At 32.0% G+C, this 22,096-nt stretch overlaps 2 protein-coding genes across 10 annotated transcripts in view; one reads left to right on the forward strand and one right to left on the reverse strand.

Annotated features, from left to right (window-relative positions):
- LOC127152307 (transcription factor 4) overlaps positions 1 to 22,096 on the forward strand; it is a 180,909-nt gene that overhangs the window by 133,991 nt on the left and 24,822 nt on the right. For 7 of the 8 annotated variants that reach the window (XM_051092896.1, XM_051092894.1, XM_051092902.1 and 4 more), the window contains 7 exons: positions 6,923 to 7,028; positions 8,215 to 8,348; positions 8,471 to 8,606; positions 9,960 to 10,030; positions 10,401 to 10,479; positions 13,980 to 14,056; positions 14,164 to 14,373. In XM_051092896.1, the coding sequence (XP_050948853.1) occupies positions 6,923 to 7,028; positions 8,215 to 8,348; positions 8,471 to 8,606; positions 9,960 to 10,030; positions 10,401 to 10,479; positions 13,980 to 14,056; positions 14,164 to 14,373 (813 nt within the window). The remainder of the gene's footprint in view (positions 1 to 6,922; positions 7,029 to 8,214; positions 8,349 to 8,470; positions 8,607 to 9,959; positions 10,031 to 10,400; positions 10,480 to 13,979; positions 14,057 to 14,163; positions 14,374 to 22,096) is intronic. The other variant, XM_051092895.1, reaches the window with a different exon arrangement.
- LOC127152320 (vitelline membrane outer layer protein 1-like) overlaps positions 1 to 22,096 on the reverse strand; it is a 232,385-nt gene that overhangs the window by 51,818 nt on the left and 158,471 nt on the right. The window lies entirely within an intron of this gene.

Here is a 22,096-nt window from a genome sequence, read left to right on the forward strand (position 1 = left end):
TAATAATTTTTTTAAGGACATTTTTTAATAGAGTTAAAGCTGAAGACAAATCTGGATAAAAGAATAATACAATAAAAAAAAAAAAAACTAAATACCTGAATTTATAAAAAGCAGTTAAAGTCACTGTTATGGCCTAATTTATGTTTGTGTATTAGTGATTTATGTGTGTGTGTTGAGCTCCACTAGGGGGCTCCAGCGGCAGTAAATCACGGTAATCAAACATGGTAAATCTGTTAGAGAACAAAGATCTGCTGTCGATCCTGACAAAGACAAGAATGAGAGAAAAGAAGGGAAGAAAGAAACATCCCAGCGCTTGACGCGTAATCCTGTTGATCTGAAACAGAGAACACACACACACACACACGGCCTATGAGTGCATGGCTTCAAGCTGCTGGATCTGTGTGTGTGTGTGTGTGTGTGTGTGTGTGTGTGTGTGAGAGAGAGAGAGAGAGTGTGTCTCTACCTGGCATGGTGTGTGTGGATGAAGAGTAAAGTGTTCAGATAGATGAGTATGGAGGGAAGTGTGGAGCGGATGCTCTCGGCACCATCTGTGCTGCACACGCTCAGATCTGACGCGCTTTCTTCTGCCATCGCTATGGCAACACACACAGCAAGGCCACACTATCGAGCTGTCAATCACATCACAGACGCCCACACACACACACACACACACATAGAGGTCGCCGACCTCAGACCTGAACATGACCCCACTCGACACACCTTTTTATTTAATTTTTATTATTATTATTATATGTTAGTTTTTTCTTTGCTTCTTTTCCTTTCTCATGTCTTGTTTAGTTTTTCTTTTTTTACTTGTCTTTTCCTGACTCGTTTTTAAATTGTATTTTTTTTTTTTGTTTCTTTTTTTTTTTCTTGTATCTTTTTTTTGTAATTATTTTTGGTTTTATAATTTAATATAGCTTCAAATTGTCTTGTCTTTTCTTTTCCTTTTCTTTTTCTTGTTTCATTTCCTTTTTTTCATTTTATGTCCTTGTCCTTTTTTGTCTTTTTGTGTCTTTTCACATAATTTTATTTAATTTCCGTTATTTTTGTCTTGTTTTTACATGTCATTTTTTGTCTTTTCCTGACTTGTCATTAAATTTTTAAATTGTATTTTCTTTCTTTTTTCTTCTTTCTTTTTTTATTTTATTGTAGTATCTTTATTTATTTTTTTTGTCATTTCTTGAGTTTTAATATAATTTTATTTCATTTCTGTTATTTTTAGTTTATATTTGGTTTAATATTTTATTTTGTTACTTGTTTTTTCTTTCTCATATCTTTTTTTGTTTTCTTTTTTTTTACTTGTCTTTTTTGTGTTTTCTTGACTTGTCATTTAATTTTTTAATTGTCTTTTTTACTTTTTTCTTATTTCTTTTGTATTTTAAAATTGTGTATTTTAATTTAACATTTTTATAATTTAATTATTGTCTTTTATTTAGCTCATTTAGATTTTTCCTATTCTAAATTTGTTCAGTTAAATTTTTTATGATATAATTATTATCATTTCAATATTATTTTATTACTTTATTTTCTTTGTATTATTTTTCTAGCCGTTTCTTTTTCTTTTTCTCTTTGCTTTGTCTTTTCTTTCTCTGCAGCTGTACGTGTTTCTCCAGGTTCATTTGATCTAATTAGAGGTCAATTAAAAGCTTCAGTGTCTTTGATCAGATGTGTGTGTGTGTCCGTCTTTCACATCTTGCACTGATTTCTCAGTATAAACAGTGATTTGGGCTCTTTTCTTTCTCTCTCTGTGTCTTTGTTTTCTCTCATTCTTATATGAAGTTGGTTAGCGTCGTGTGTGATTGTTTGTGTGTTTGATGGGCTCCAGATGTGTTGTGCATGTGTGTGTTTTCTCCACCTGTCATTGTTCTTAAAGGAATATTCTGCTTTAAATCATGACATGCGTTTGATCATCACAAAGATTCATTTAATCTCATCCTTCAGTTTGTAGAAATGAACAGCAGCTTTAAAAGCACAAAGTAAAGCTTGTATTGTTAAATCTGTGATTCCTGCAGCCAAACTCCTTTGACTAATCTCTCGAAGACATTCATGTTCAGTCTTTTTTAGTGTTTTATTTTGAATTTATTTATTTACATTTTTGCATTTATTTTTCATCTTTGTCAGCGGTTTATTTCGATTATTTTTATTTTTTTTTAATTCTTTATTTTATTTTTTCATGATTTAATTAGGTTTTCATCAAAAACTTAAATGTTTTATTCTAAAATTATTTATTTATTTAAATTTTACATTTTTAGGATTTAATTATTGTCTTTTCATGTGCTTATTTTGATTGTTCATGTCTTTAAAATGATTTATTAATTTATTTATTTTCATTTTTCATTTTTATGATATACTTTTTTGCATTTCATCAACTTAAGGTTGTTTTTATTTTTTTAATAATTTTTTATTATTTAATTATTAGCTTTTCTTCAACTCAGAACCCATATTTAGAAAGTGTACAGATTTGCAAGTGAAAAAGGTGAAATATTTTCTCATATGTTGACATTTTAGTATCATGAGCAGAATAAAACACTTGGCTTGTCTGAACTGACTACCTGATAGAAACCAGCAAAATCTGTGTGTGTGTGTGTGTGTTATGGGTCTCTCTCCATTAGTTGTGTGTGTAAAGTGTTTCCTGGCTGTATTGACATTTGACCTGAAACACACACACACACACACACACACACACAGACACACACGCAGTCACAGGTGCTGTTGTGGGAGGCACTTGTCTTTGCACGGTTCTCCCTAATCAAGCCACAGGAAGCCGCTTCTCCTCAGGGAGTGTGTGTGTGTGTGTATGTGTGTGCGCGCTCTCGCTGTGGTTCATGTGGAATAGATTATGTTTGATGGTAAAGCCAGACCCCAGCATGTGTGTGTGTTGGAGCTCTTGATGTTGTTCTACATCTGTACAGCATTATAGCAATTGCAGGTTGAAGGAATAAAGTCCAAAGTGAGGGCGGAACTTCCTTCCGCATCTCTCTCTCTCAAAATAAAAAAAAAAAAAAAAAAAAAAAATGTTACTTTGTTAGTTTGTCGAGCGTTTGTGTTTGTTGGTCAGTCTGGGTGTAGAACAGATAAAGTATTTTCTCCTGTGTGTGTGCATAGCAACAGCCTTAAACTCTCAGAACACCCTAGCAACTGTCTAAAACACCTAGATCACCCCAGCAACTGCATAGCAACAGTATAAAATATTTAAAACACCCAAGCAACCACCTAAAACACTCAAGTCAGGCAACTGCATAGCAACAGATTACACACTCAGAACACCATAGCAACTGCATAACAACAGAGTAAACAATCCACACACCATAGCAACACCATAGCAACAGCCTTCAACACTCATAACACCCTAGCAACTGTCTAAAACACCTAGATTACCCTAGAAACTGCATAGCAACAGTCTAAAATATTCAAAACACCCAGGCAACCACCTGAAACACTCAAGTCAACCTGGCAACTCCATCACAACAGCCTAAACACACTCAGAACACCCTAGCAACTCCATAGCAACAGCCTAAACACTCAAAACACCATAGCAACTGCATATCAACAGCATAAATACTCAGAACACCATAGCAACTGCATAACAACAGAGTAAACAATCCGCACACCATGGCAACAGCATAGCAACAGCCTTCAACACTCATAACACCTAGCAACTGTTTAAAACACCTAGATCACCCTTGCAACTGCATAGCAACAGTCTAAAATATTTAAAACACCCAAGCAACCACCTGAAACACTCAAGTCAACCTGGCAACTCCATCACAGCCTAAACACACTCAGAACACCCTAGCAACTCCATAGCAACAGCCTAAACACTCAGAACACCGTAGCAACTGCATAACAACAGAGTAAACAATCAAAACACCATAGCAACAGCCTTCAACACTCATAACACCCTAGCAACGGTTTAAAACACCTAGATCACCCTAGCAACTGAATAGCAACAGTCTAAAATATTCAAAACAACCAAGCAACCACCTGAAACACTCAAGTCAACCTAACACTCCATCACAACAGCCTAAATACACTCAGAACACACTACAGCTCCATAGCAACAGCCTAAATACTCAAAACACCCTAGCAACTGCATATCAACAGCCTAAACACTCAGAACACCATAGCAACTGCATAACAACAGAGTAAACAATCCACACACCATAGCAACAGCCTTCAACACTCATAACACCCTAGCAACTGTTTAAAACACCTAGATCACCCTTGCAACTGCATAGCAACAGTCTAAACACTCAAAACACCCTAGCAACTGCATAGTGACAGACTAAAATATTCAAAACACCCAAGCAACCACCGAAAATATTCAAGTCAACCTGGCAACTCCATTGCAACAGTCCAAACACTCTCAGAACACCCTAGTAACTGTACAGAAGCAGCCTACAATGTTCAAAAACTCTTAGAAATCGCTTAGCAGCTGCCTAAATACCCTAGCAACTGTTTAGTAACTGCATAGCAACAGCCTAAAACCAACTGTCTTTTCTCTCTCTTTCTCAGAAAAAAATAGTGAATGTTAGTTGCTAGTTTGTTGAGAGTTTCACACATATCATCTGTTTTACGTTGTACGTTCAGGAGGAACATTTAAGTGTGTGTGTGTGTGTGTGTGTGTGTATTTCCGGTCAGTTCAGCACAGGTGCAGCAAGCGGGTCACACTGATGAGGTGTGAGGGGCAAGACCGTGTGTGTTGTGGCTTTCGTGACTGCTCTGGTTTCACTCCATCTGCTCCTGATCTGCTGCAGTAAACAGACTCACTCCTGCAGCGTTTGAGCTCCAGACATCAATGGTTTCTCACATCATGTGTGTTGTTGATGAGAGCTATTTTACTAAGTGATCAGCACTATTTTTACCTGCTGGACCAGAAAACACCTGAAAGGAAATCACACTAAAGAAGAGACCTGAGTCACATCTACAGTCCAGAAAAACACTGAGACTCTACTCACACCAGACAGGAAGAAAACAGCTAGAAACCATGCAAAACACCCTAGCAACTGCATAGCAACAACCTAAAACATTCAGAACACCATAGCAACTGCATAGTGGCAATCTAAACACTCCAAACACCATAGCAACTGCATTGCAACACCGGAACACCCTAGCAACTACATAGCAACAGCCTGAAGACTCGGAACACTATAGCAACTGCCTAAAATACTCAGAACATCATAGCAACTACCTAGAAACAGACTACACACGTAGAATGCCCCAGCAACCACATAGCAACAGTCTAAACACTCAAAACAACATAGCAACTGCATAGCAACAACCTAAACATGCATAATACTATAGCAACTGCATAGCAACAGACTACACACCTAAAACATCATAGCAACAACCTAAAGACATCAACATCCTAAACACTCACAACACCATAACTATGCAGTTGCTACAGTTTTGTGAGTGTTTAAACTGTTGCTATGCATACACTTGCCTAAAACACTCAAAACACCATAGCAACTGCCTAGCAACAGACTACACACTTAGAACACCCTAGCAACTGCATAGCAGCATCCTGAACACTCAGAACACCATAGCAGTTGCATAGCAACAACCTAAACACGCATAATACCATAGCAACTGCATTGCAACAGCCTAAAACACCCAGGACACCCAGCAACTGCACAGTGACAGACTAAAACACTCACAACACCATAGCAACTGTATGGCAACAGACTAAACACTCAGAACACCCTAGCAACTGCATAGTGACAGGCTAAAACACTCACAACACCATAGCAACTGCATGGCAACAGACTAAACACTCAGAACACCCTAGCAACTGCATAGTGACAGACTAAAACACTCACAACACCATAGCAACTGCATGGCAACAGACTAAACACTCAGAACACCCTAGCAACTGCATAGTGACAGGCTAAAACACTCAGTATAACCTAGCAACTGCACAGCAACAATTTAGACAGCCTAGTGACTGCATAGCAACAGACTAAACACTCTGAACAGCCTAGCAACTGCATAGTGACAGACTTAAACACTCAGTATAACCTAGCAACTGCATAGCAACAACCTAAAACATTCAGAACAAGTTAGAAACACTCTAGCTACTATATAGCAACTGCCTAAAACACTCAGAACACCCAACAGCCTAAAAAAACCCACTTTAAACATATAGAGATGTGTGTTTAAACTGTGGACAGGTGCAGAAACTACCCAGCCAGAACAAAATCTCCATGTTATTAAACCCCCCTAAAGTCACAGCCTGATCTCTTTCACAGACTTGTGTGTGTGCGTGTGTGTGAGGTGCTTCATGGGAAAGTAAAGTCCTCCATCTGTGCTGAAGTCTCTTGGTCTCCATAAAACTCGTCAAACTCCACCCTTGAGCTCTGGAGATGTCATAAGCTCTCAGATGGGCTTCATTTACGTTTGTCTCAGAATTTTCACCTACAATTCCTTTAAAAAAAAATGTATCTTATCATGAACAACTTCGTTTCCATTTGCTCTGCATGTAGTCCAGGAGACACATTTGAGATCTAGTGTGTGAGTCTCCATGGCCTGTGTTCTTGTGATTGAGGTGTATCTCTGGGGGTCGTTCTGTCCTCACACATCCGCTGTGTTTATCCCAGCTCCGTATTCCCATCCGGCATGTTCCCAGCATTCCTGCTAGTCATTACAGTGCAGTTTTCCAGACGGGAATGCTCTGCTGTTTGTGTGCTGATGTCATCACTGATCCGCCGCAGCTGCTCGTCTCACATTTGCACTAAATTATTGTGTCGCAACACTTTGGGAACATGAACATTTTTTCCTGGGAAAGAGTTTTGCTCTGTTTCCGTCTCTACTCTGATGCATCCTAACGCACGGCATGAAATATGTAGTGAAATGCATGTAGAAAGTGTGTTTTGTGTGATTAATCTTCCTAATCAAGGCTGTGGTGTGTGTGTTTCAGGTATACGCCCCGTCCGCCAGCACTGCCGATTATAACCGGGACTCACCGGGTTACCCGTCCTCTAAAGCACCGGGCAGCAGCTTTCCCAGTTCCTTCTTTATGCCAGGTAAACCATACACACCTAATGAAACTACTGCCTGAAACACTCAGAACACCTTAGCGACTGCATAGTAACAACCTAAAACACTCATAACACTCTAGCAACTGCATAGCAACATCTTAAAACATGCAGAACACCCTTGCAACGGTCTAAAGCACCCAAAACACCTTAGCAACTCTCTAAAACACTTTAAACACCCTATAAACTGCATAGCAACTGTCTAAAACAATCATAAAACCCTAGCAACTGCATAGCAATGGTCTAAAAATACTCAAAACACCCTAACAACTGCATAGCAACAGCTTAAAACATGCAGAACACCCTAGCAACTGGATTGCAAATGCCTAAATCACCCAGAGCACCATGGCAACTACATAGCAACAGCCTAAACGCTCAGAACACCATAGCAACTGCATAGCAACAGCCTAAACACTCAAAAAAACGTAGCAACTACATAACAGTGGTCTCAAAACACCTTTGCAAATGCAGAGCAACATCTATAAACACCCACAACACCCTAACAACTGCATAGCAACAGCCTAAGCACTCACAACACCATAGCAACTGCATAGCAACAGCTTAAAACATGCAAAACACCCTAGCAATCTAAACAATCTAAACACTCCAAATACCATAGCAACTGCATTGCAACACTGGAACACCCTAGCAACTGCATAGCAACAGCCTAAACACTCAGAAAACTGTAGCAGCTACATAGCAATGGTCTCAAAACACCTTCGCAAATGCATAGTAACATCTATTGACACCCACAACACCCTAACAACTGCATAGCAACAGCCTAAACACTCACAATACCATAGCAACTGCATAGCAACAACTTAAAACATGCAGAACACCCTAGCAACTGGATTGCCAATGCCTAAAACACTCAGAACATCATGGCAACTGCATAGCAACAGCTTAAAACATGCAAAACACCCTAGCAACAGGATTGCAAAAGCCTAAAACACTCAGAACACCATGGCAACTACATAGCAACAGCCTAAACACTCACAACACCATAGCAACTGCATAGAAACAGCTTAAAACATGCAGAACACCCTAGCAACTGGCTTGCTAATGCCTCAACCACTCAGACCACCATAGCAACTGCATAGCAACAGCTTAAAACTCTCAGCAACATATAAATGGCCTAAAAACTCTTTGTGTTTGTTGTCATGTGTAATTTCAGACGGCCATCACAGTACAGACCCATGGAGCTCGTCCGGCAGTATGAACCAGCCCGGATACAACAGCATGCTGGGAAACTCCACACACAGCGCTCAAAGCAGCAGCTACTGCGGCCTGCATCCGCACGACAGACTCGTGAGCGCATTTTTCAAGTCAAAGACAATGATACAGAGCACTGATTATCTAACATACATGAAGAACTGTTTATGAATGAAATCAACCTGTCTCGAACCTGTCTTTCTCTCTGTGTTTTTCAGAGTTACCCGTCACACTCGTCAGCTGAGATTAACCCCAGTCTTCCTCCCATGTCCAGTTTCCATCGCAGCGGCGGGACGAATCACTACAGCACGGCGTCCTGCTCCGCCACCACTAACGGGACAGACAGCGTCATGGGTGAGTCACTGCCGAAGGAAGATTTGATTCACTTCGATTCAGTCGCTCTCTCACAATGCAAAGTCTGAGGTGGAATATTAGGATAATGAATAAGAAGGAGCTAAGGGACCTACAGGTGATCAGGTTTAGCTGCCTAACAGCATTAATGATTAATCAACCGATCATTTCAAAAATTGGCAGTTCAGAAACCAGTATTGTCAATGACGTGAACATTTTCTGTTTTAAAAATGTTTTGAGAAGTTTAAATAAATATTAATTGTCTAAAGTAGTGGTTCTCAACATTTTTGACTCTATGTAGGTTTTTTATTTTTTAGTTACTGACTCAGTGTCATTAAATTAAATTAAATTAAATTAAATTAAATTAAATTAAATTAAAACTCTGGGTTTAATAATTAATTTATATGAAATTGTATTGTTTTAAAGAAATATTTATAACTCAGAAATGACAATATCTCTGCAATTGTTACTCAACAAAATATTTTGGAGTTTGACATAATTAGAAAAATAAGTGTTCGTTACAGAAATTTCCATTCTTTCCATCCTATTTTTGAATATTTTATTAATTTCAATTATTTTTCCAGTTTTAGAAATCTCACTTTTAAATATGAAATGAATTAAGAAATATAATTTTTGATTTTTAGTTTATTGTATTTTTATTTTATTTTACTTTATTTTTTTTATATTTATAAGTTACAAATGACAATATCTCAATTTTTACTCAGCAAAATATTTTGGAGCTTGACATAATTAGAAAAATGAGTTTTCAGTATTTTTTGAATTAAGAAATATGATTTTTGATTTGTAGGTTTTGTTTATTGTTTTATTTATTTATTTATTTATTTATTTTAAATATATATAACTTACAAATTACAATATCTCTGCAATTTTTACTCAACAAAATATTTTGGAACTTGACTCAATTAGAAAAAAAAGTTTTCAATATAGAAATGTCTATGAGTTTTTAATATTTAATTAACTTTAATTATTTTTCCAGTTCTAGAACTCTCACTTTTAAATAGGAAATGTGAATTTAATAAGAAATATGAATTTTTATTTTTAATTTATTTAGTTTATTGAATTTTTTTATTATATTTATAATTCACAAATGACAATATCTCTGCAATTTTTACTCAACAAAATATTTTGGAGCTTGACATTTCGTTGAGTTTTTGTTATAGAAATTTCCATGATTTTTAAATATTTTATTCATTTTAATAATATATCCAGTTCTAGAACTCTCACTTTTCAATAGGAAATGAATTAAGAAATATGATTTTAGATTTTTAGTACTTTTGTCTCTATCTTATCTGAACGGACTGAAGTTTGAACTGTCTGTAATGTGTTGTGTTTCAGCGAATCGAGCGCCGAGCGGAGCGGCCAGCAGCTCGCAGACGGGAGACGCGTTAGGAAAGGCTCTGGCTTCAGTGAGTCACCAGGTCTCATGCAGGCCCTGACAGACACAACAACACACAAATACACTAAAACAACATGAAACCACATTCACGACTCAATTTTGAGATAAAAAGTCCCAGTTACCTTTTTTATTCTGTGACTGAAACAGGCTTCCAGGTGAAACTTATTGTATTTTGAACATCTTGAATATACGTGTTTTTAATGCATTGTGCACATTAATACCAGAGACATTTATTTAGAAAGTAAATCGCTAAATGTGATTTCATGTTGCCAAATCATTGAGACGAATGTGGATTCATGCAAACTGATTCCTGTAGGAATGATGATGATGATGATGATGATGTGTGGTTTGTCATTGCTGTGTGTTTGTTGTGTTTGTAGATCTATTCCCCCGATCACACCAATAACAGCTTCTCATCCAACCCGTCCACTCCTGTGGGATCTCCTCCCTCGCTCACAGGTAACACACTGCGTGTGTGTGTGTGTGTGTGTGTGTGTTTATTCTCAACAGAGTTATATACACACACACACACAGCTGTTTGCACTGATGTCAGTCACCTGATTACTCTGCTTTACTGCTTTACTGTGCAACACATAATGAGGACTGTTATTATAGAGTATATGCCACCGGCTTTGTTAGTTAACCAAAATTAAGACGTTTAAAAAGCTTTTTTGTTACTTGAAATAATATAAAATATATAAAATATATATATTTTCAGCTAAGAAATATTGAAAAGCTAAAGCTGAAATAATAATAAATAAATAAACAATATAGATATATAAATTTGGTTTTTAAAAAGGTCAAACACACACGACAAAAAGACTAAAATTTATTTAATTTTATTTAATTTAATTTTATTTTATTTTATAAGGTTACCACATTACCACATACTTAATTCCAGTTATTCTGAAAATCAAAAACAATTTTGTAAAAAAAAAAATATAAAAATAAACAAACTTTTGTTAGTTCAATAAATGTGTCACACTGGAAATGAAAGGTCAAGTGCATTGCATTGTGGGATAGTGTGTGTTTTTGTGTTTGTATTCTACACATTTTAGCAAATATGGTATTTTATTTCAGCTAGTTCCCAAGGAAAAATGGTTCTAGAATAACTAAAGCTAAAACTGAAATAATAATAATAATAATAATAATAATAATAATAATAATAATAATAAAAACAATATAGATATATAAAAAAAAAAAAAAATTTATTTTCATTTTATTTTATTTTATTAAAAAAAGGTTGCCACATTATCACAATTCTTAATTCCAGTTATCCTGAAAATAAAAAACAATTTTGTAAAAAAGAAAAAAATAAATAATTAAAAAAAAAAATACAATTAAAAAAAAAAATAAATAAAATAAACAAACTTTGCATTGCATTGTGGGACAATATGTGTTTTGTTGTATTTTACACACTTTTACACATTTATTACACATTTACCTTTTTTTTTTTTTTTAGATTACCCTGATGTACTAAAATAGCTAGAACTTATTAAAAAAAATAATAATAATAATTAGAGAGAGAGAAACATACTAATAAAAATAATAAAAATGCTAAAAACACACAACAAAATTACTAAAACTTTAACTAAAATGAAAAAGGAAAAATAACTGATAATAAAATAACTGATTTTATGCATATAAAATAAATAATTCAATATATATCCTGCATCTACTGAAGTATTTTGATAGAGTCCATTGATTTTTTGAATTTGAAAAGCTTTTTTTGTTTCATTCTTCATATTGGTTTCAAACTCTGAAACGCACTTCATCTAAAGGCCTGATTAACAAGTCATTATTTGTGTCGCCATGGAAACGACTGCCGCCTAATTGCTATTTCTCCGAGTGCCAAAGTTATTAAACCGACAACCATTAAATGCGCAACCGCAAATTAATATTTAAACTTAAACATGCGAGGGAAGTTTAAGTAACTAATTTAATAATTTTCTCATCGGCGGCGGCGCGGATACATGCAAAATTTATTTGCACATGAATGTGGCTGTAATTATGTGCTAATTAGCATTTGGAAATGAGGTTTAATAATACAGGGAAGCGTCTGAAATGCGTGTTTCTGTAAAGAAGTACGATTTGAAAAAACACAACGTAATTAGACGCGACGTAAACGCGCAAACGCAAACAGGTGAAGGTCAGGGAGAACGGATAAACGAGCGGCGCTCCTCTCTAATTACAGCCGTGAACCGGCCCGTCCTAAACGGGTTTGCATCTTAACACGAGAATGAAAGAATAACGAGGAGTTATTAGCATGTGGGTCGTCACCTATCAAAGGAAGGGACACGTGTCCGGCGGCACACACCAGCTGATCATCTTCACTCACTTTAAGAAAAACGGACTACAAAGAGAAGACGCCGTTATTTATTCCACCAGAGTGAATGATGCCTAATTGGTCTCGTTTGAGTGTCGGATCAACAGGAAAAAATGGATTTATAGAACATGAGGGGAATGTTTTTAGGCCAGAAGAAAGATTTGACCACATCAACAAGGATTAAACATGATCAGACTCCTGAAAATAAAAACAAAACTTCAGATAGAATTAAATAAAACTGGAAAAATAAATTTAATTAATTAATTAATTAATTAATTAAAATTAATGTTTTGTTTTTAGCTAGTTGCAAGCATTTCTCTTTTTTGATTAGTTTAAATAATAAAAATAATAATTAAAAAAACAGTAAAATAATATAAGAGATATTAAAAAAGTTAGGTAAAAATAAGTAAAAATTACAAAAACACATAACAAAATTATTACAATTTTAAAAAAACAGATAAAACTATAAAAAAATTTAAAACTAAATTGTTATATTTTGTTTCCATTTTAATTTTATATAATTAATAATAATAATAATAATAATAATAATAATAATTTTAAAATAATACATAAAATAAAATAAGAGATATTAAAAACGTTAAATGACAAAAACACAAAACAAAATATTTTTTTTTGGTTTAATTAAAAAAAAAATTGATCGAAAATGTTAACTAAAAAATGACCAATCAAAAACTATAATAGCATCTCAATACGGTGTTATTTTAGTAGAATTGAGACACTATTATAGTTTTTATTAATATTTTAAATCACTTTTTTTGTTTCCATTTTAATTTGTCATTTTTAATTTAAATAATAAATAATAATAATTTAAAAAATAGTAATAACAAATAAAATAAGAGACATTAAAAAAGTGAAATGACAAAAACACAACAAAATATTACATTTTAAAATCAAAATGAAAACTTGCAAAAAACTATAATAGTATCTCAATACGATGTTATTTTAGTATGAACGAGACACTATTGTAGTTTTTATTATTATATTGAATCACTTTTTATTTTTCATAGTTTGTTTCCATTTTAATTATGTTTTTCATTTTTAATCTAAATAATTACAAATAATAATTTTTAAAATAATTATAAATAAAATAAAATAAGAGATATTAAAAGGTTAAATGGCAAAAACGCACAAAAAATACATTTTTTAAACTAAAAGTGAAAACTTAAAAAAAAAAGAAAGAAAGAAAATTCAATCACTTTTTTAATATATTGTTTCCATTTTAATTTAAGTTTTTTTTTTTATTATTATTGTTTTTTTTTTTTTTTTTTAATTGTCTATATGGTTTTCATTCATTTTTATTTCAGTTTTAGTTTTAGTTATTTTACGCCATTGAGTTAATCAAATTAAAATGAGAAACGTTGCCTTGCCAACTAACTGAAATTAAAAAGCTTTTTATATTCTATTTTATTTCAATTAATGTTTATTTTATTTAAAAAATGTTACAAGAGTGTATACAAAAATGTAACATTTTTATTATTTATTATTTATTGATTTATGTATTTAATTATTTTGTGTGGTTTTATTTTTAATTTTGTTTTGAGCATTTGTTTTGTTAATCAGGATGTTCAGATGGTTGTTTTTGACAGTGATGATGTTGTTTTTGTCTCTTTAGCTGCCAGTACGGCCGTCTGGTCCAGAAACGGTCAGGGAGCCTCGTCCCCAAATTACGAGCCTCCGCTGCATTCGCTGGTAAGAGAGAAATAAAAGACCTTTGGCTTAATAAAAAAAACTCTAGACTGTAGAGTGTGAAACAGGTTTAACAGCAGAGTTTGATCATGTTGATCTTTATTCTGCAGCAGAGTCGTATCGAGGACAGGCTGGAGCGGCTGGACGACGCGATCCACGTGTTGCGCAGTCATGCGGTCGGTCCGTCCACAGCGATGGCCGGCGCTCACGGGGACATGCACGGATTGATCACTCCGTCCCACTCTCACAACGGGGCCATGGGCGGCCTGAGCGCCGGATACAGCGCTGGACTGCTGCCCTCCAACAGACACTCGCTTATGGTAAGGACCGCTGACCTCTGACCTCTCGCTGTCTGGAGCCACTTCCTGTGGAGGGATGATGATGTTAATGCGAGTCAGACATCTCACTCGGACTCTTCTTATGCACTCGTTCGTGTCTAGATCAGCCCGTTTGGATCTAACTATCATGTGTCCAGCACCACCTAGTTAAAACTAAAATAACCCAACTAATAACCATAAAAAATTACTTAAAATTAAAATATTTAAAAACTATAAACTTATTTATTTCTTTTCTTTTTGTTTTAGTTTAAGTTTAAAAATAAATAAATAATACAATTATAAAAAAAAAACTAAATAGACACATTAAAAATAAATAAATAAATAAAAATAATAAAAATAATTACATTATATTTTAGTTAGTTGCCAAGGAAACATTTATTATTTCTCAGTTAATATAACCTGATGTTAAAATAACTAAAACTGAAATAAGATTTCATTAAAAATTATATATAATAATAATAATTATTATTATTATTATTATTATTTAAAAAAACTAAAACTAAAATCAAAAAATGTTACTTAAAATTAAATGAATGTTAACTGAACTAAAATATTTAAAAATGATAAACTATTTTATTTCAGCCATTTTCCAATTTCTCACTTTTGCTTAAAAAATAATATATATTAATAACTAAAATCTCCAAAACAAAACTATAAAAAGGCATATTACAAAAATATATAAATAATAAAAATTATATATTCATTTTTTCAAAGAAAATACAATAGATATTATTTATATCTAAAACCAAAATAATAAAAATAAATAAATTAAATTTATTAAATAAATAAATAAAAACTGGTATCGTTTTTATTATTGTTATTGTTAACAAATGTAATTAAAACCATTTAAAAATTGTTACTTGAAATCAAATAAATTTTATCTGAAATAAAAATGTAAAAATTATAAACTTAAATCATTTTAGCCAATTGCCAAAAGATCATTTGTAATTTTTGTAAATAAATAAATAAATAAATAAAATTTAAAAAACTAAAAATAAAAAAGCATAGACATATTTCATTTCATTTCTTTCAAAAGATCATTTTTAAGTTTTGTAAATAAATAAGTAAATATAAATAAATAAATAAATAAAATTTAAAAAACGAAAATTAAAAAGATATTTCAGAATTTTAAGGGTTTTTTTATAATTCAAGAAAACTTTTAAATGTAGTTTAACTTGATGTACTAAAATAACTAAAACTGAAATGAAAAAAGTAAACAATTTTATTTAGTTATTATTTTATTACAAAAATACACAAAATTACTGAAACTTTAACTAAAATTAAAGTAAAAACAACAACAACAGCAAAAAATCCAATTTAAAATATTAACAAACTATAATAGTATCTCAATGACACTAAAATAACACTGCCACCTACTGGTCAAAAGTGTAAGACTATTGTGTTTGCGCTAAAAATCGTTGTGTCCTGTAAAATCTAAGAGTTATTAGTTCAGGTTGGAGCAAAGAATTGTGGGTAGCGGCGTTGGCTCTCCTCTGACTGTAAGTTAAGCAGCGCAGGACTAAATACAGGAAATAACAGAGCGTGGGGGAGGACAGGACTTCAAAAGGAAGATGCTGGTAATATTTTCCACATTTAAGGCTTTTTTAAGACTTGAAACAATCCATAAAGCTTCAAACAGCTGGAGAGAATAAAGAACAGAAAGAGAATACATGAAGAAAAGAAGATATAATGCTCTTCCCCTACACACACACACACACACACGTTATTACAAGCACATTTCTACATAAACCGTTTCTGATGCGCTCATATCTTTTTATGTAGTCGTCTGAACATGCATTGCATAAAATGCATAAAAATAGGAGAGAATTATTGAAAGTGAATGTTTCGCACAGGCACATGCATGTTTCCTTAAATGCAAAAGTTGAGTTGCTAAAACTTTGGGGTTTAAAAAAGGAACTATTGAGATTGATGTGTTCTGATGAAGAAGTGCTCTTTGTTTGGTCTGTGTGTGCATATTTCCAGTGTTAACGAGTTGTTTTAATGACATAAATGAATAAGGGCAGGCGTGGGTTTGCTCAGGCGTTTGATTGGACGAGCTCTGCTGTTGACCAGGTCCTGAATCTCTGTTCAGTGTCTCACTGACACTGCAGTTTATTTATTCACTTTCACCAGTGTGTGTGTGTGTACGTGTGAGTGTGTGTGTGAGTGTGTGTGTGCATGCTGTAATGGCATTGGATTATAATGCATTTACGCCGTACACGCTGATTAGTGTTTTTAGTGTTGTTTTTTTTTTAATTATTGTGTCTTAGTGTTATTTTTGTATCTTTGATATACTGTTATAGTTTTTGTTAATATTCTGGAGTAGATTTTATTTTACTTTTTATATTTTTAATTTACATTTTACTTTTTTGTGATTTTTGTTGTGTTTTTTATATATATAAAAAAATCGTTTAAGGTTTCATTTTATTTTTAAGTTAATTTTAGTTCATTTTTGTTAGTTTAATTTTGTTGTTGTTAATTTTTGTGTTTTTGCCATTTTTATTTGTTTTAGTTTTTTACATATAAATCGTTTTCATTTTAATTTTATTAAAAGTTTTAGTATTTTGTTCTGTTTTTATCATTTTTATTTAGTTTTCACTTTAATTAAAAGATTTTAATTTTGTGTTTTTGTATTTTTTATCAGTTTTAGTTTTTTAATATACATTCATTGTTTTTATTAATTTTTAAGTTAAAGTTTTAGTGGGTGTGTGTTTTTGTAATTTACATTAGTTTTAGTTTGTTTTTATGTTTTGATCATTTTTATTTTTAAATCGTTAATTTAATTAGTTAATTTTTAATATGTCTGTATAGCTATTTTTATTTATTCTTTTTTATTATCTTTTAGTTGATAAATGAAAATATTTCACAAAATGAATCACAAAATGAAAATTTAGGTTTAAAGTATTAGTAATTTTTTGTGTTTTTGGAGTTTATATTAGTTAAATTTTTTATTTATATATATATATAAGTTTTGTTAAGTTCTAAAGTTTTAGTAATTATTTGTGCTTTTGTCATTTTTTTAGCTTTAGTTTTTTTTATATGTGTTAATCATTTTTAATTTTAATTTGTTAGTTGAATTAGTTTTTTGTCTGTGTAGTTATTTTTATTTATATATAAGTTTTGTTAAGTTTAAATTTTAGTTAATGTTTTAGTATTTTTGTGTGTTTTAGTCATTTTTATTAGCTTTAGGATTTTTTAAAAATATGTAGTAATTATTGTTAATTTAATTACTTTTTAATATGTCTATATATTTTTTTATTTATTCTTTTTATTATCTTTTAGTTTATAAATGAAAATATTTCACAAAATGAATCACAAAATGCTAATTATTAAGTTTTCACTTTAATTTTAAAGTTTGTCATTTTGTGTTTTTGTATTTTTTGTATCAGTTTTAGTTTTTTACTATGTACACATTGTTTTTATTAAGTTTTAAATTAAATGTAGTATTTTTGTCTGTTTTTTGTCATTTATATTAGTTTAATATTTTATTTATATGTACGTTTTGCTAAGTTTTAATTTTAGTTAAAGTTTTAGTTCTTTTTTTTATTATTTTTAGGGTTTATGTGTTTGAATCATTTTTATTTTCAATTTGTTAATTTAATTAGTTTTTTTGGTAACACTTTATTTTAAGGTGTCCTTGTTACACGTTACATGTACTTATTATAATAGCAATTAATTATGCATAATTACATGAAAGTAACTCTAAGCCAAATCCTAATCCTAATCCTAAATAAACTATATAATAAGTACATGTAATTAATTAATATTACTCAGTACTTAATTGTTTAATTACACTGTAACAAGGACACCTTAAATAAAGTGTAACCATTTTTTAATGAATGTTCTGTCATGTTGTTCCAAACTCGTGTGACTCTTTTCCTTCTGTGGCAGACAGAAGAAGATGTTTAGCTGAATGTTGGCGCTGCTCTTTTCAGTGCAAGTGAAAGTGAACTGAGCAGATGATGAGGTGAATGAATGAACTGTGTCTTTAAGAGCAGTGGAGGAACAGCTGGATGAGATCTGCTGCTGTGTTGATGTGAGCGGTCCGAGAGCTGAGCTCATGCTGAAAACAGGTGCTCACATGATGAGAGGAAACGCAAACACGCACAAAATGGCTGTTCACCGTTACATGATACGGCCGCTGCAGTGTGGGAACTTCAGCATGCGCACAATCACCAAAGTGTGAATGAAGCATTTTGAAATTTTCTGTAAGGGCTAAAAATCTAAACATGAGAGCAGGTGTGATAACTCATATCCTACATTTCTGAGCAACTCCGAGTACAGGCTCATGTGAACCCTGAACTGGTGTGTTTTAGCGTTGTGTGTTTATCGTCGTCATGTTTTCTGAGCGCTGGACTCTCTCTGTGAGCGTGTCAGGCGTTTAGCGGTGGTGGATCTGATGGCTTTGAGCGCGATCGACCCTCGACAGATGATTTCCTGCAGCTCAGACTCTCTTTATCCTGAAAGGAGGCTCTTTGAAACTCCATTACTGTGTGTTTAAAGCTCTGACGCCTCAATCTCTGTATCTCCAGACGCTTTAGATACTAAACCTAGAGCGGGCAGAGCATCTCTAACCTGTGCAGTGATAAAACTCCAATGTCACATGACCCACGTTTAATTCATTTATTATAAACAATACCAGAAATGATTATATTTTAATGAGTGCAAATATCTAGAAATCACTGAAACAAGACACGTTTGTTAGAGAAGCTGCTCTGCGTAAGATATTACGACTTGTTTTCATACTTTGTTTTTATGGTTTGTTTTTAATTTCTTGCTCCTTTTAATATAATTAGTTTTGCTGGAATATTATTGCAATAGTATTACATTTGTTTGTGCTTAAAACAAAAATCTGCCAGTGCAATGAGTATTTTTGTCGTGTTCTAGTTCAATATCAAAAGATCATTGAAACGAGACAAATATTTTTGAAAAGCTGCTTTTCATAAAATATTATGACTTGTTTTTATACTTTGTTTTTATGCTTTGTTTTTATTTACTGGCTGTTTTTAATATATTTTGTTTCAGTGGCAAATTACTGTACTCATGTTTCATTTGTTTATGCTTAAAGCATAGAAAAATCTGTGTCATTTTCTAGTTTAATATCTAAAAACCTCTGAAATGAGGCAAAGTGATTTGAGACGCAGCTCTCCATAAGATATTACGACTTGTTTACATACTTTGTTTTTATGCTTTGTTTTCATTTACTGGCTGTTTTTAATATATTTTGTTTCACTGGCAAATTATTGCACTAGTATTTAACTTATGCTTAAAACATAGAAAAATCTGCCAGTGCAGTGAGTATTTTTGTCACTTTCTAATTAAAATATCTAGAAATCATTGAAACACAATGCATTTATTTGAGTAGTTGCTCTTTATAAGATATTATGACTTGTTTTCACACTTTGTTTTTATGTTTTGTTTTCATTTGCTGCATCTTTTCAATATTTTTTGTTTTACTGGCAAATTATTGCAATCGTATTTCATTTGTTTATGCTTAAAACATAGAAAAATCTGCCGTGCAATGAGTATTTTTGTCATTTTGTAGTTAAATATTTAAAAATCATTGAAACAAGGTGCATTTATTTGAGAAGCTGCTCTTCATAAGATGTTATGACTTATTTTCGTACTTTGTTTTTATGCTTTGTTTTCATTTACTGGCTCTATTTAATATATTTTGTTTCTGCTAATTTCATTTGTTTATGTTTAAAACAGAAAAATCTGCCAGTGCAGTGAGTATTTTGTCGTTTTCTAGTTAAATATCTAAAAATCATGAAATGAGGCAAATTTATTTGAGACGCTGCTCTGCATAAAATATTATGGCTTGTTTTCATACTTTGTTTTTATGCTTTGTTTTCATTTTCTGCATCTTTTCAATATGTTTTATTTTGGTGGCAAATTATTGCACTCATATTTAACTTGTTTAGGTTTAAAACATAGAAAATCCTGCCTGTGCAATAAGTATTTGTGTCATTTTCTAGTTAAATATCTAAAAATCAATGGAAAAATGACACATTTATTTATTTTTTATATATCTGACACAGATATTACGACTTGTTTTCATACTTTGTTTTTATGCTTTGTTTTCATTTGCTGCATCTTTTCAATATATTTTGTTTTACTGGCAAATTATTGCAGTCATATTCCATTTGTTTATGCTTAAAACGTAGAAAAATCTGCCAGTGCAATGAGTATTTTTGTCATTTTGTAGTTAAATATTTAAAAATCATTGAAACAAGGTGCATTTATTTGAGAAGCTGCTCTGCATAAGATATTATGACTTGTTTTCACACTTTGTTTTTATGCTTTGTTTTCATTTACTGGCTGTTTTTAATATATTTTGTTTCACTGGCAAATTATTGCACTAGTATTTGACTAGTTTATACTTAAAACATAGAAAACTCTGCCTGTGCAATGAGTATTTTTGTCACTTTCTAGTTAAATATCTAGAAATCATTGAAACATGATGCATTTATTTGAGTAGTTGCTCTTTATAAGATATTATGACTTGTTTTCATGCTTTGTTTTTGTGCTTTGTTTTCATTTGCTGCATCTTTTTAATATATTTTGTTTCACTTACATATTATTGGACTAGTATTTAACTTAAAACATAAAAATCTGCCAGTGCAATGAGTATTTTTGTCTTTTTCTAGTTAAATATTTAAAAATCATTGAAATGAGACACATTTATTTGAGAAGCTGCTCTCCATAAAATATTATGACTTGTTTTCATACTTTGTTTTTATACTTTGTTTTCATTTACTGGCTGTTTTTAATATATTTTGTTTCACTGGCAAATTATTGCATTCATATTTCATTTGTTTATGCTTAAAACATACAAAATCTGCCAGTGCAATTAATATTTTATGTCATTTTCTAGTTAAATATCTAAAAAGTCATTGAAACATGATGCATATATTTGAGTAGACTTGTTTTCATACTTTGTTTTTATGCTTTGTTTTCATTTGCTGCATCTTTTCAATATTTTTTGTTTTACTGGCGAATTATTGCAATCGTATTTCATTTGTTTATGCTTAAAACATAGAAAAATCTGCCAGTGCAATGAGTATTTTTGTCATTTTCCAGTTAAAATATCTAGAAATCATTGAAACAAGGTGCATTTATTTGAGAAGCTGCTCTTCATAAGATGTTATGACTTATTTTCATACTTTGTTTTTATGCTTTGTTTTCATTTACTGGCTCTATTTAATATATTTTGTTTCTGCTAATTTCGTTTGTTTATGCTTAAAACAGAAAAATCTGCCAGTGCAATGAGTATTTTGTCATTTTCTAGCTGAATATCTAAAAATCATGAAATGAGGCAAATTGATTTGAGACGCTGCTCTGCATAAAATATTATGGCTTGTTTTCTTACTTTGTTTTTATGCTTTGTTTTCATTTTCTGCATCTTTTTAATATGTTTTATTTCGCTGGCAAATTATTGCACTCATTGTTTATGCTTAAAACAGAAAAAATCTACCGGTGCAATGAGTGTTTTGGTCATTTTCTAGTTAAATATTTAAAAATCATTGAAACAAGTTGCATATATTTGAGAAGCTGCTCTCCATAAGATGTTATGACTTGTTTTCACACTTTGTTTTTATGCTTTGTATTCATTTACTGGCTCTTTTTAATATATTTAGTTTCACTGGCAAATTATTGCACTAGTATTTAACTTGTTTATTTTGTTAAAAAAGAGTATTTTTTT

The sequence above is a fragment of the Labeo rohita genome, chromosome 21 (genome assembly GCF_022985175.1).
Source record: "Labeo rohita strain BAU-BD-2019 chromosome 21, IGBB_LRoh.1.0, whole genome shotgun sequence".
NCBI classification, from domain to species: Eukaryota; Metazoa; Chordata; class Actinopteri; order Cypriniformes; family Cyprinidae; genus Labeo; species Labeo rohita.